The 14,936-nt window shown below is 64.0% G+C and overlaps 1 protein-coding gene across 2 annotated transcripts; it reads right to left on the reverse strand.

Annotated features, from left to right (window-relative positions):
• Positions 1-202: 202 nt before the first annotated feature.
• GATD1 (glutamine amidotransferase class 1 domain containing 1) lies at positions 203-6,841 on the reverse strand. Of its 2 annotated transcripts, XM_047100626.1 has the most exons (8): positions 6,740-6,841; positions 4,729-4,805; positions 4,117-4,222; positions 3,834-3,941; positions 3,063-3,157; positions 2,120-2,213; positions 1,869-1,980; positions 203-1,778 (listed from the first exon to the last, which is right to left on the reverse strand). In XM_047100626.1, the coding sequence occupies exons 1-8, from the start codon at positions 6,801-6,803 to the stop codon at positions 1,772-1,774; spliced, it is 663 nt and encodes a 220-aa protein (XP_046956582.1). In that variant the 5' UTR covers positions 6,804-6,841; the 3' UTR covers positions 203-1,771. The 2 variants fall into 2 exon arrangements, with proteins under 2 accessions (XP_046956582.1, XP_046956583.1); XM_047100627.1 differs by lacking the exon at positions 203-1,778 and having other exon boundaries at positions 1,865-1,980.
• Between the last annotated feature and the right edge of the window lie 8,095 nt (positions 6,842-14,936).

A 14,936-nucleotide genomic window follows, 5' to 3' on the forward strand; every position in this document is an offset into this window, starting at 1 on the left:
GAGCTCTGTTGGTTAAGCATCCAACTCTTGGTTTCCGCCCAGATCATGATCCCACGGTCCATGGGTTCAAGCCCCGTGCCAGGTGCTGTGCTGATGGCATGGAACCTGCTTAGAGCCTGTCTCCCTCTTTCTCTGCACCTTCCCCGTTCGCACTCACTCTCAAAATAAACAAAAAAAAATACACGGGTCGTGGAAACCACAATTTGTTTTACGTTTGTTATTGTGACTAATGCTGCTACAGACGCTTACGCGTCGTTCCCGTAGGTCATTTCCTGCAGGCGGACGTCAGGGTCTGTTTTAAAGCCCTAGGCATGTCCCCACATGCCCCGCATCCCAGAGCAGCAGGCCGCCCACACCCACACCCTGCCCCTTCCGGGGGGGCCCACGTTTCTCGAAGCCTGGAGGCACCCCCAGCCCCACACCCTGACCTGGCAAAGCCAGGGCCGAGCCACAGCGGCTGCCCAGGAAGCGGCTGTGTGGGGCGCTCGGCAGGGCCCGCCGGCACCTTGATCTGACACTCAGAAGCAAAACCATCACCAGCTCTCTGTAGATGGTACAGATGATACCCACGAGGCGTGATCTTTAAGAAACCTGCGGTGATCCGTGCAGGCAGAGTAGGACCAAGGCCCCTGGGTGCGGGTGGCCAGCCCGCAGTGGGCACAGAGCAGGGCGACAGCGGTGTCAGGAGCTCCTGGTACAGTGCTCCCAGCAAACACCCGAAGCGGAGGGGGCGTGGGAGCATCTCAGAGTGGTCTGCGGCACTGGAAGGAGCGGCCTGAGACCCAGGGATGCCTTGCTTCCTTGCTCCTCCTTTGTTCCAAGGGGCTGGGTGCAGAGCTGGGCCCAGACGGGGAGGGGCCGGCGGAAGGTGGGACCCACAAGAAGGCCCGGGCGGCTCCTGGAGGTCCCACCGTGGGCCGCAGCCTGGGCCAGGCACCCCGAGGAGACCACAGGGTGATCCGGACGCACCGGGAAGGGGCCTCCCCAGCAAAGGCCTGCGGGGTCCTGGATGGTGCGGACCGACCGCCGCCCCAGACCCAGGCCGGCCACACGCAAGGCCTCCCGCCCGGTAGGGCCTGTGCCACTGTCACTTCTACTTCACAAGCAGAGGTGCGGCTGCAAGCCTGGAGGCCACCCGGCAGCAGCGCTGCGGGCCAGCAGCACCGCTCTGAAGACACACGAGCACGTTTCCCTCAGGAGCGTGGTGACACCTGCCCCTGGGTCCACCCTGGCCTGGCGCAGTGCCGCCATCACAATGCGAAACCACACACCAGGCAAGGACTACAATTAGGGCGGCTCCTTCAGCACCCGCCGGTCCGGGGGCGTTCTGGGGGCCGGGAGCTAGCACAGGCCCCCAACACCCACAGCGGTGGGGGCAGCAGCCCAGGCACCGTCACCACACAAAATGGGATCCCGGTGCCCTGGCGAGGCTCAGCCTGGGCGGACGGGGACAGGCAAGGGCGAGAGACCCAGCGCCCAGGAAGACCAGGGGGCGCCGAGACCCCACACCAGGACGCCCGCGGCCGACTCAGACCTGCTCTGCGCGTTACGCTCACTTGGAATTCTCAGAGACCACCTATCGGCCCTCAGCTCTCCCTCTGCTCCAAAGAAAACGCCCCTCAGGGCTCAGTCCCGGAGGCCCCCGACAATCCCACAGGGTCAGGCAGGGGCCGGGAAAGTCGCTCTCAGGGGCGGTCGCGGAGGCAGGGTCCCCGGAGGCCTGAGGTGGCAGCGTCCACTGGCAGGCCGGCTGGCTCCGCGGGAAGCCATGTCACTTCCTGCAGGACAGGTCAGGTCAGGGGTCAGGCTCCGGCAAAGGGCCTGCCAGGAGCCAGGAGCCCGCACCCCCCTGCCCCACGGCCCCTCACCGGCTGCCGCACAGGAAGAGCAGATTCTGCACAGCGGGGACGGTGGAGCTGGTGTTCTGGCCCGTGACGAGGTGGCGGTCCAGCACCACGTGCACAGCGTCAGGCTCGCTGGCTGCAGGGGCCCCCAGAGCGTGGGCCTCAGGCAGTGCCCGCGCCAGGCTCGCCCCCCTCTCCCCTGCAGGGGCCTGGGGAGGACTTGGCCTGGGCCTCCCCCAGGGCTCAGCCGCAGCTGCGGCCCCCACCCAGCTCACCACTGAAGTTGGCGCCCGCGTCCTTCACGAAGTCCTCCACGATGAGGGGCAGGCGGGCAAAGCCAGGCGCCCTGACGAGCTCGTACACAGAGGGCTGCGGGGGGAGGGGGGGAGGGGGGAGGGGGTTCCCACCCCGGGGTCAGGAAGGTCCAAATCAAGCAGGGACACCGGGGCTGGGGCTGTGCGCTGCTCCAGGGGGTCCGCCCTCCCGCCGCAGGTGCTCAGACAACAAAACCATCGGGCGCCCCTCCACGGCCCCAGGGCGCATGAGCCAGTGAAGGAGCTGGGCTGGGCGAGCAGCCTCAGGGCTGAGCCCCTCGGTAGCAACGGGCAGAGTCCAGGGACAGGGTGGTGGGTACAGCCGCCCCAGGGCCGCAGGGGCACACAGTGAGACGCCCCTGCGGCTCTCCCCCCTCCCAACCTCGGCCACACCACCGGCCAGGCCGGTCCCGTGCAGACCCAAGTGGCCGGGCCGCAGTCCTCAAGGTCTGGACCCTCCCTCCAGCCTCCTGTCTGACCAGGCCCTCTCCCTCACTCCTGGACACGAAAGGTGCCGTGCACTTGACAAGGACAAAAGCAAGGTCTTGACCTGACCCCTGCTCCTTCCCCGGCATCCCAAAGTCACCCCCCCACCACACACACACACACACACACACACACACACACACACACACACACACACTAAGAGCCCCACCCTGTGCTCCCCTCCCCTGTCCAGAGCCTGTGCCTGTGCCCTGGGGCCATCCTGGAGAGGCAGCAGGGGAGGGGTGAGGAGGGGCAAGCAAGCAGCACCACTGCCTGGGGCTGGAAACCCATGATCCTGGGCTGGGCACATGACTGTCACCCTTGCCAGAGGACAGTCCCCGTGCCTCCAAGCACGTATGCGGGCCTCTGAAGCCTTCTACGGCTTGGGACCTGGGACCCTCCCTTGCAGCGCACTCACCCCTGTGACGCTGTAGCCCTGGAACACCCACGACCGGTCCTCGTTGGTGGCGCAGCAGAGGGCGGCGACGCCGTGACCAACAGCACAGATGGGCTCTGGAAGCAGGGGTGGGGCCTGAGGCCGACACCCGCCGGGGCCCCTGCCCCTCTCCCCACACCTCCCAGCTCAGAGCTCCCTCCACCCATGGGGCGCGACGGGCCCAGTGACCAAACTGCAGGGGGGGGGAGCTGGAGCGCATTCCCACGGTGGCAGCAACGGCCGGGAATGACCACTCTCTGTCCAGACCACACTGGACACAGGCGGCCCTGTTCCCACTGACAAAGGTCGCTGTGTGGAGCCCTGGGTTTCTGTCTGCTGGTCCCTAATGAGCATCCTGTCCCCATCCCTGTCAGGTCTGGGCAGCGTGCCACATCTCCACAGAACAGCCTTTCTCCTGGCCCTGCTGGCCTCCAGCCCTGAACCCCGTGACGAACAAAGCCGGCAGGTCGCCCACCCGCCTCAGAGCGAGTTGGGGGAAACAGCCACCAGCCCCCACAGAGGCCAGGAAGAGGTCACACACAGGGGGAGCAACCGAGGGGCACATGGTGGGGGGCACAGAGAGGGGCGCCCCACCGCGTGTGTGTGCACCTGTGCGTGCAAGCACGTGCGCCCTCGATGGTCAGTCAGAGGCTCTCTGCGTCTGCCCCGTCTGCCCCCCCAAACCATCCCCACTGGCCTCTCCCGGCCGTTGGTGCCGCCCCACGCACATCCCCAGTCCCAGGGGTCACCTACTGCTCTCTGAGCGGAAGTGCTGGAGGATGCGGGCCAGGGACCCACTGCTGGCCAGGTCGGCCAGGGCCCCGGGACAGCTGGGAATCAGGAGGGCGTGGTACCGGGCACCTGGGGGGAGACCACGGCAGTTCGGTCACAGACAGCGAGGACGCGGGCGGCTCGGTCATGGCGCTCCGCGGCAAGTGCGTCAGAAACAGAAGCAAGGGAGCACTCTGGAGGCCACGAACCCCCCCGGGATCCCACATCTCGAGCCCCCAAGGTTCTGGCCCCCGGGGCCTCTCACCGTCAATGGACTCCAGCTTGGCGGGGCTCGCGTAGGCCTTGAGGCGGAAATCCTGCACCCAGCGGGCGTTGCTCTCGTTAACGTCCACGAAGTCTATGGTCCTCCCCTGCAGGAGCACCGAGAGGCAGACACCCCACTGTCGGTTCACAGGGACTTCAGAGGCTGACGAGAGCTCGGGGACAAAGGCACCGACAGCCCAGCCCCTCACCCCTCCTCGCCGCACCCCCCAGCCACCCCTTGCTGGCCCTCGTCCCCCACCTATAAGGTGGCAGCAACTGTCCCACTGGGGACGACAACAGAAACATGCTAAGTGACAGACACTCGAGGCATCGCTGTGACCCCTAAAGCCCACGCCAGAGAAAACTGGAGAACTGGTGAAGGTCCATACCACCCTCGCGCACGTGTGCAGGCGCTGACCTACGACAAAAGGTCTCCCGCACCACAGTGGGGCCAGAGCTTGACGATGCCACCAAGGTCCGAGTCCTCAGCCCGGCCACCTCTCTCGGGGTCATGTCAACCTGAGGCTCCCTGCTCCTCCCTGAGACCAACAGCACTCCCCCGGCCTCACCCCCAAAAAGGTAGGAGCCCGTCCGTGCGTCTGGCTGGACTCACCCCAGGGGTGGCCACCTGCAGGTTGAAGGCGGCGCCAGCCAACGTGAAGCAGTGCAGGAAGGACTGGGCGGACACACCTGCAAGGTGAACACGGCTCTAAAAAGGCCACGAGGCTCTGGGGGCAGCACGAGGGGCAGCAGGGCACACACTCCCAGCTCCAGCCTGGAGTCCTCTCCTGGTCCCCCACCCCAATGGAGGACCCCCTCTCACAGCCCCAGCCCACAGGCCCCGCCCCCAAAGGACACCCTCTCTCCCTGGCCTGACTACTAAAGGCCTTTCCAGAAGGCAAACCCAAGTGCAAACCCAAGGGCATCGACTGAGCCCACCCCCCACTCCCCCTACATTCAGCCAGGGAGAGGCAACACTGAGCAAGCCCTATGTCCTGGGGGGTGGGCAAGGGTCAGCAGGACCCTCTTCACTCCCCTCGGGCAGGCCTCGCCCTCACTGAAGGACACGCGGCCTCTGCTCACCAGGCTCCCGGACCCTGCCCCCATCCCCAGTGCTGCTCACAGCCCTCTTCTTTTTTTTTTTTTTTTTTTTTTAATTTTTTTTTTCAACGTTTATTTATTTTTGGGACAGAGACAGAGCATGAACGGGCGAGGGGCAGAGAGAGAGGGAGACACAGAATCGGAAACAGGCTCCAGGCTCTGAGCCATCAGCCCAGAGCCCGACGCGGGGCTCGAACTCACGGACCGCGAGATCGTGACCTGAGCTGAAGTCGGACGCTTAACCGACTGCGCCACCCAGGCGCCCCTCACAGCCCTCTTCTGTCCACGTCTGGCCCACAAGATTCCTGGCTGCTGGGGCTGGAGCTATCTGCTTCTAAACGGGATTGGTGTGCACCCTTCCACCTTTACCCCTATCCCCGACCCCACCCCTAAACCTCTTCTCTATCTTTATTCGTCCTTTTGTACTAATACGTATCGAGCAGAGTGCACGCACTGAGCAAAGACAGTACCCACAAATCATCCCCCAGACTTTGCCTGATGGTGCTCTCAGTTCCTCAAACACTGCTTCACCCCAGGGCCTCCTCAAGGGACTCTGGCGGGAACCCTCATCCTGCCTACAGTGCCTCGTGGCCTGGTCAGAGCTGTGCCCCCACCCCACGTCCTCAACATCCCTTCCGCACCGCACAGCCAAGCTGGCCCAACGCCTCCTCACCCTCATCCACTCCGCAGCCACCTTTGGTTGTACCCCCCAACCTGCCTCTCCAGGACCGACCCCTTCCCCGTGTCTCCTCCCACCCTCAGTGTGGGCACAGCGCTCAGGGCCCCTGGGGCTCAGCACACAGTGACTCCACGACCTGCAATCCTCTCCCTCACCCTCTTGCGCCGCTAGAATACAAGGAGACCAGGCTCCAGAGCCAGACCCCAGGTCCCAACCCTGGGTCGCCACCTCCCCCACCACGTGACCAAGGGCTCATCACCTCCCTCCGACAAAGGAAGCACAGATGCTCAGGACGGTCAGCTGCCTCCCCGCCCGTCGGTTCGTTCCTTCCCTGCTGGCCCTGAGTGAGAATCTGCACGGAATCGCAGACCCACCAGCCCCGCTGTCCTGCTCGAGCCCCACGCCGGCCCCTCCTGGTGCCTTCACCACCTGGCGGGTCTGAGGGTTCTCTGCCCGCGCACATTTCCGGCCCCCAGAACCAAACTTCTCCAACCCCTCACCCTCCTGGGTGTGCGCAGGGCCAGCCAGCAGACAGGTGGGCACAGGCTCATGACCCACCTGCTCCGAAACGCCCCGGCCCCCGGGCCTGCCGCCCCCACACCCGGCCCCTCAGAAACCCCCCGCCCCTCCCCACACTGAGGCCTGCCCGCCCCCGAGGCGGCACCTGCGGGCGCCAGCCCGGGACCCGCTCTCTTCCCACAGAAACGCCGGGGCGCGGGGCCCCCCTGCGGTCAGCCAGCGCCCCCGCGCCCGGGACACTGGCGACACTCCCTCTCCACGGCGGGGCTTCCATCTGCCTCCCCGCCGGCGCCGCTGGGCGCCCGCCCGCCCTCGCGAGCCTCACCCTCGGCGGCGCCGCTGGCCACCAGCAGGCAGGCGGGCCGGCTCGGCAGCCGCTCGGACGCCATGGGTTCGGCCGGGACCGGCCTGCGCGTGCGTGAAGTGTACGTGCGTGTGCGCGCGCGGGCCGGGATCGCCGGTCACGTGTCGCGGCGCTTCGCTGCGGGGCCAATGCGGCGCCAGGCTCACGCGCCGTCCCTCCTCCCTCCCGGCCCCGCCCCCCAGCGCGCGTCAGGGGCGGAGTCCGCCCCGTGCGACTGCGCCTTGGGCCCGAGGCCCCTCCAGCTCCGTGAGCGGGGCGGAGGGCGTCCGGGGGCTCAGACCTTGGCCCCAGAGCGCGGGCTGACTTCCCGGCGGGACCCCTCAGCGGCCCTGAGCACATCCCTGGCCCGGCCCCTGGACACAGTCAGGAACACGGTGCCTCCCTCGTCCCTTGGGGCAGGAGCGTGAACCGGGGGAGAAGACCCCTGCCCGTGGACGGAGGTCTGCGCCCCGTGGACGTGGGTCCCTCCCTGTGGACGAAGACCCCTCCCTGTACATCACGGTCTCTCCTCGTTGATGGAGGTCCCTCCCTGTAGGCGAAGGTTCCCCCCCCCCCCCCCAGCGGACCAGGGTCCCTTCCCGTGGATGATGGTCGCTGCCTCGTGGATTTGGACATTTAATACTTGATCAGTGAGACTGAAGACATAACGTGGAATGCCAGGGGCAAAGCGCCCTGCCCAGTGGGGCTCATGTCTTGGGGGTGAGGGCTGGGATATGGATTCATAGAAGGTGACATTCGTTTGTTAGTGAGAAGAGCAGTGGAGTGGGCAGGCTAACAGGGAGAGGGGGTGGGGGCTGGGGTGGGAGCTCAGATGGGTAATAGGGGGGCACATCTGAGGAGCTGGATGAACCACTCACCTGGGGCACGGAGGGTGGGCCTGCAGTGGTGGGTCCTGGTGAGGGCAGGGTGGGAGTCTGGAGGCCAGGGAGGGGTGTGCAGGTGTCCACGGAAGCGGGGGCAGGATGGATGGGTTCTGCCTCACCAGGATGGTTGTGGGGAGACAGAGGTATCCAGGATCACTGGGGCTCAATGAGTCCCTGGAGGAATGTGGGTATCACTTCCTGAGATGCTTCAGGGTGCTGAGTTTGGTAAGGAAATCTAGGATGTTGTTTGGCCAAGCTGCATTTGGAGCAGTGTTTCCATAGATTGTCTAGGAGGCAGTCGGGTGGGCCATCAGCAGATTCCTGGGTGTTCTCTAAGGCCTGGACTGGAGAGCAGGGAGGGGCTTGGGCGCAAGCTGATAGCTGAGAGAAGCAGCTTCACCCTTTGGCCCCACAGGCCACCTCCAGGACCCCCTGCTTCCAGGGTGGAGGGGCGGGCAGCAGGGTTCCCCCAAGGTCCTGCCAGCCTCTGCCCTGAGTAGGGAAACCTTGGTCATGGGTAAGAAATGCCAGAGTGGGTGAGTCTAGGCCAAGGTGCATCTCCTGGGCACCCCTCCTCCACCGCCCCTGGCTCTGTCCTCTGCCTGGCTAAGCCCCACACTCCCAGGAGTCCTGACTAGCAGTGACACAGGACCTCAACCCCTGCAGGACCCTCCCTCCAGAGTGAAGCAGGAGCTAGGGCCTCCTGGCGCTGGCAGGGCCTCAGGACAGGGGACAGGGGACAGGAGCCGTGTTGGGTGGGTGAGGGACTTTGGATGGAAACCAACAGGACTAAGGTCAGAACACAAGCTGGGCCTAGCCACATGAAGAGCTTCCCCGCCATGCACATTCGTGGGGCCCAGGGGCTGGAGACGCCAGGCTGCAGCAGGGACCACGGGATCCTCCTGCTGGCACTGTCCCCCCCACCCCCACCCCAGGGCAGCCCTAGCCCCCACCTCCTCCTGCATCACAGGCTCATTAAGCCACTTTGGTCGTCTCCGTCGCTAAGAGGATGGAAAAGGAAGCCTGGCTGTGACACCGTGCAGCAAGGCTGTTGTATGCATGTGTGTGCACCAGCGTGCGCCCCACTGCACACCCCGGCCCTTGCACGATGCCTGCCGGCTGGACCCACCCACCCCAGCAGGCGGAGCACACCTGGTCCACGTCCCCCGTATGTGCGCCCTTGCTCTCGCACGTGTGCATGACCCTGACCCCAGTCCAGGGCGGCGTGCTTGGGCCCCTCAGCGGCTCCCAGCACAGGCTCCTCTAAGGGTCTGGGTCCCCTGTGGCATGTGGAGTTGGGGTGGGCAGCCTGCACAGGGACAGGTGTGCTGATATGGGGCCTTGCCAACCAGGAGCCTCATTCCGGGTCTGGCAGCAGCCTGCCACTCGGTGTGTGTCCCTGTGGACAGTAAGGACCTGGACAGGATGACGCCTGAGGCCCCGTCATGGTGACTGGGGTGAGCCCGAGGTGGGGGTGCCCCCCAGGTGGGCTTGTGGTCTCTTGCCCTCTGCACACACCCAGCTGTGCTGGCTCATCTGCCTACTTCCTGAGTGGGTTCCCATTCCAGTGGGTCAGCCCCCCTGCCCCTTAGACCCCCTCACCTCCAGCAGGCGAGGAGAGGGTGCTACTCAGGTCCTGCTTTGGGCGTGATTGGGGCTGCTGCAGAGGGAAAGACGGGCAGGTAACCCTTCCTCCCAGGGGTGGAGCACAGGAGGGCCTCGGCGGACCAGACGGGTCTGCAGCCAGTGGCCCACATCCGGATGACTGTCTCCTGGGAAGGATCCAGGCCCAAGGGGAAGGGCCTCCCCCTCTAGGGCCCCGTGGAGGGAGCACCTCCCATTTCCATCCTGCTGAGCCTCTTCCCTAGGCCTTTGCCCAGAGTCACACATAAGGTCTCGGGGTGTGGGGCTCATGGGCGTGGAGTTCTGGGGCACCGTCTACAAGCTGTTTGGGAACCTCGTCTTCCAATAGTGACTGCTCAGGTGGGGCAGGTAAGGTTGGAGAGGTGCTTGGGGACTGAGCCCAGAGGCTCTGCTGGAGGTGTAGGGATGCCCTTGAACCCGGGGTTTTGCTTTTTGTTCAGGGATCCTGAAACACAAGGTGCAGGGATCACATGACCTGTCGTCACGCACCAGGAAAAGGTTTTGTCGTTTCGTTCGTGTCCGTGGAAATTGCCCCAGATGGAGGAAGGGTGGGTGCGTGAGGAGCCATTCCTGGAGGACCTTCCAGCAGGCGGGCTGACCGATGCCTCAGGACCTCCAGTCTCCCCTCCTTCCTTCCTTGGCGACTTCCTCATTCTCGGAGCATGTCTGAGCCTTGTCCTGGGTGCCTTTGCTCCGGCTAGGCCTCCCTTTGAAATGCTAGAGTTCCTCTTTGTCTGTCAGACTCCTAACTGTCCCTCAAAGCCCATGGGCACCAGATGCACCGTTTGCCCAGCACTCCCCTCCTGAGAACACCCTCCAAACTTACAAGCCCCCCTCGCCCCCCACCCCCATTAGCTCAGCCCAACCACTGGGTGGACCTCAGGAGACTTGGGACTGGCCTCTCTCTCAGGGCGGGTGTGTCATGGGCAGCCCTGCCGGCCAGGCCGCCCGCCAGGTGACTCATGTCTCTGGCCCCAGATGCACCCCTCTTCCCAGCTGGGCTCGGACCCCTCAGCTCCTGGTTTTTCTTTGGCTGGGGCTGGGCCGGGTGGGGTCTGGAGACTTAGACCCCAGGCACTTGTGAGTCCTGCAGGCCCTGAACCAGACAGCAGGGGGTGGCAAATGGCAGCCCCTAGGGCATGGGGGGCTGCTGAGGCCGGGGCAGTGGGCTGGGAGCACAGGATCCCTTCACCTAGTGTAGAGCTCGGTGGTGCTGTTGACAGGGTGGGAGTAGCTGGTTCCCCACCCGCCCCCGGGCTGGCAGAGTGTGGCTGGAAGATGTCAGACAAGTGGGCAGTTTGGTGGCCTGGAGTGGGGTGATGTGACAGGCAGGCTGCGTGTCCTGCCCAGGACATTAGGACAGGGATCAGCGGGTGGATGGGAGGACCCAGCGGAGGGTCTGAGTGGGGGTCCCCTCAAACGCCTCCAGGTACCACCGAGGTGGGGGGAGGCAGCTGCCGGCTTACACTCATCCTTTGTTCCCAGATGGGTCCCAGGGACATCACCCGAGCGTTCTCTGCAGCAGCCCGAGGGGAAGCTGCTCTCCTGGCGTCAGTCCCCCGCTGTGCTGCGGCCACCAGGCAGGCGGCACAGCCCCTCACCCTGCGCGGCAATCCTGACAGCCCTCGCCAGCCCTGCCTTGGCCAAAACACCAGACAGAAATGTGCGGGCGCACTGGGACCCAGGAGCCTCTGCCAGTGTGGCCCTGGGACCAAGTGTGAGGTCAGGGGCCGCTGGGCCAGGGCAGGCCCCGAAGACCAAGCCCCAGAAGTCAGGGAGGACTGACCCCGGCGACTCGGGGGCAGTGAGATTGCCACCGTGCCTGGTCAGTCTGCCCCAACCAAGGAAGAGAGGATCTACAGGACCCCACTTGGCCCCTTGCCTATATCTGGGGAGGGCAGGGTCCTGAGACAGTGACCAGCTCTACCCCCTGGTCACACCAAGAACACCTGCCAGGATGGGAGTTCCCCAAAGAGGAGTTTCCCGCTCTTGGGGGAGGAAGGGGTGCTGGAGGGGAAAACAAAGTGGACACACACGCACGTCGCCTGCGTCCTCACAACCTGCTCACACGTGCCCTGCGAAGCCCACACGTGACACCACATGGCATGGCCGTAGGGAGACCTTAGCTGCGGCACAAAAGGCTCAGCAAACGGGCCGAGACTCTAGGTCTCCGGGGAGCCCCTGTGGCGCGGGGAGGGGGGCAGGGTCTCCGTCTGGCAGCACCCAGCCGGTGGACGCCTCTGTCCGGCAGACGATGCTCGCACCTGAGTTTTTCTGATGTCCTTGTAAGTGTGATTTAGATTTAGAGCATGTACATTTTTAAAGTTTTTATTTTTTTAAGTGGTCTCTACAACCCAATGTGGGGCTCAAACTCACAACCCCTAGATCAAGAGTCTCATGCTTTACTGACTGAGCCAGCCGGCCGCCCCTGTTGTACGTACTTTTCTTTTATATGAATATATATATATTTAAAATATTTGTGAGAGAGAGCATGAGTGGGGGAGAAGCAGGCTCCATGCCGTCAGCACAGAGCCCGACTCGGGGCTCAAACTCACGAACCACGGGATCATGACCTGAGCGGAAGTCAGACGTTCAAGCGCCTGAGCCACCCAGGCGCCCCTGTGTGTACTTTTCCATACACGGTACTTTTTTTAGACCTTAAAAGTAGTTCTGTAGTAACAATAATTTCAGCCAGCGCTGATTATCCCTCAGAGTTTGCCTCATTTTGGAAAGGTCCCTACATTGCTGATTTGCGGACGCAACAAGACAGAAACTGGGCGTCAGAACCCCACATGGGGCCCGCCGGACCTCGGCTAACTTATTCTAACATTCCCAGGGAAGCGACTCCAGTAACAGAGCATGTGGGGAAATCAGAAATAAAGAAACAGGAGATTATTACCGAGTGATGTCACAAAGCTACACCAACAGGTAGCGGGCAGGCATTGGCTGAGCCAGGCTCAGAACAGGCCTCGACTGTGCTGACCGGTGACAGCCAGAGGTGGTGTCATTGACGTGACGGGGACCCCCCTGTGCTCCGTCGGATCTGCTGATGGAAGAGAAGTAACTGGATTTCCAGCTGACTCCACACACAAAACCCGAGGTCCAGACAGATTAGAAGATGACACTTTTGAAAACATTTATTCATATCTGAGAGAGAGGGAGACACAGACTCCAAAGCAGGATCCAGGCTCTGAGCTGTCAGCACAGAGCCGGACACGGGGCTCGAACCCACGGACCGTGAGACCGTGACCTGAGCCGAAGTCATACCCTTCACTGGCTGAGCCACCACCCAGGCGCCCCGAGAAATGGCATTTACTAAACACCAGCAAATGCCGAGAATATTAGCGGGCGATAAGCAAGTGTCCTTCCTCCTAACCGAGATCCGCGAGCATATGCGCTGAAGGGAACAGTGGTTACGAGGGATCGACTCGGGCTTCAGAAGCTCTGCACTCAGGAGACCCAGCCAGAGGTAAGCCGGCCGCCGAGTAAAGACGTTTGCAGTGTGGCACAGGCTTCGTACGCAACACACCTACAGAAGTCCCCCAGGCAGATGAGAGGAAGGCGTTCCATGTACCAGAAAAACGGGCAAACGGCGCCAACAGGAAAAATCACACAAGGGGAGACCCAACTGGCCAAGGACTTTGTGAAGAGGAGTACGTCAGATCAGTGCCAATAGACACCACCAGAAGAGGGCAGTTTGCCTCGTTTGGGCTGGAGTGTTTCACCCACCCCCGGTCGCGGTGGAGAGGGGAGCAGTGCTGTCACGGCCGGCCCCCAGGCACCAGACGGAGCGGCGGGGTTCAAGACGCACCCCCCCGCCCCCCCCGCATGACCCAGCGGTCCCGGTGCGCCTCGCATCCAAGACAAGAGGCTGCGGGGCCTTGCAGAGGTCTGTGCGCGGCCACGTTCAGAGCAGCGTTAACTCGCAGCAGCGAGAAGGCGGAAGCGACGCCGCGTCCGCCGACGGCGAATGGCTGGACGCGGTCCGTCGGCACCCAGGACTGTCGCTCGGCCCTGACGAGGACGGAGGCTCTGCCACCTGCCACCACGTGGATGGACCCGGGGGACGTGATGCTCACGTGTGATCCCCTCACACGAGGCCCCTGGAGTCTCCAGATTCCCGGAGACGGAGAGCGGACGGTGGGCGCCGGGGCTGGGGGAGGGGCCGCGGGTTCGTGTTTCACCGGGACAGAGTTTCTGTTTGGGAAGATGGAAAGTTCTGGAGATGGAGGGTGGGGACGGCCACACAACAGCGTGAACGTGCTCAGTGCCCCTGAGCTGCGCGCTTAGAGTCGGTGAAGACGGTACTCTTTAGGGGCACCTGGGTGGCTCAGTCGGTGAAGCGATGACTCTTGGTTTCAGCTCAGGTCATGATCTCACGGTTCGTGGGTTTGAGCCCCTGGGTCGGGCTCTGCCCTGACAGTGCGGAGCCTGCCCGGGATTCTCTCTCTCCCTCTGTCTCTGCCCCTTCTCCTGCTGTCGCGCTCTCTCAAGGTAAACACTTAAACAAAAGAGTCGGTACATTTTATGTTACGGGAATCACACACACGTCCCACCCCAGGACACATGGGACAAGGGGAGTTACAAGGAGTTTCATCTCTGCTGTGTCTGAAGTTGCAAACGTTTGGAAACCACCTGAGTGTGCTGTGAACCGGTGAATCCGATGGGCAGCCTCGGGGGGATATGTGTGTCAAAGGCCAAGCTCTGGACTCCGGACTCGTCCTCACGGTCGCCTCTGCTCGTTGCAAAAATCCTCCGAAATATCAGAGGGGTTTGTCTGTTTTTAAGGAGCAAGCCACAGAGTGGAGAAAATGGCAGCGGGGACTGGACGGCAGACGGGTGGCGGGTGTCCCCGCGTGGCCGGAGGGCAGCCAGGGCGCCCTCGGGCCGCCGGGCAGGAGGCCGGACCTCTGGGCAGTGTCCACCCCGCAGGCGCCCCCATGTGGCCGGGTAGCCGGAGCAGCCAGGTCGGAAGGAGGTTCCTGGACCCGGAGGGGGCGTGGCCGGGCGAGGCCGTCAGGTCTGTTTTGGATGTTTTCACTCCGAGGAAGCTTTCAGGGCCTGTCTGGGCCTGAGGAGCAGACACCCAGATGGGGTGCGCACCCTGGGAGGGCGGGCATGCCAGCTCCACGAGGCTGGGGGCAGGAGGGGCCCAAGGTGGCAGACCCCCGGGAGCACTTCTGGGGCCCGTGGCACCTAGCTCCCTCAGCCCACGCGCCTGCAGCCTTGCCCGCAGCCGGGGTCAGTCCAGCGGGACGTCTGGCCAGAGTGGGCTCCGGGAGCTGTGGGCAGCGGGGCGGTACGAAGGGGAAAGCCCACCTCCACGGCGTCCTCTGTGCCCCCCACAGACGGGGAGCTCACTGCAGAGAGTGGCGGAGAAAGCACCCCCCACCGGCCCCGCTGGCCAGAGGGTCAGCCTGGGGAGCAAGGTCCCCCTGCCGCATCCCGTGTCCTCGCTGCTCCAGTCCCAGCCCTGCCCTGTGCCCCCCCGGACGCCCCCAGCCCCGTCCTCCCCCGCCAGGCTCCCAGCTGCTCCCGTGGCTGGCAGCCCAGGCCTGCGGGCAGGAGCCCATCTAGGGTCAGGGCGGGCAGCGAGGCCCGGCTGTGGGTGCCTGAGGTGCGGCAGGGCCCAGGATCAGAGGCATAGGGGT

The sequence above is a fragment of the Lynx rufus genome, unplaced genomic scaffold (assembly GCF_022079265.1).
Source record: "Lynx rufus isolate CCGP_SWC_20201006 ecotype Redwood Valley unplaced genomic scaffold, mLynRuf1.p SCAF_50, whole genome shotgun sequence".
Taxonomy (NCBI): domain Eukaryota; kingdom Metazoa; phylum Chordata; class Mammalia; order Carnivora; family Felidae; genus Lynx; species Lynx rufus.

Coding starts and splice junctions, on each gene's coding strand:
- GATD1 (XM_047100626.1), bottom strand. CDS start 6,803: ATGGCGTCCGAGCGGCTGCCGAGCCGGCCCGCCTGCCTGCTGGTGGCC. Junction 4,806..6,739: donor GGCCAGCGGCGCCGCCGAGG/GTGAGGCTCGCG, acceptor TTCACCTTGCAG/GTGTGTCCGCCCAGTCCTTC. Junction 3,942..4,116: donor CAAGCTGGAGTCCATTGACG/GTGAGAGGCCCC, acceptor GTCTCCCCCCAG/GTGCCCGGTACCACGCCCTC.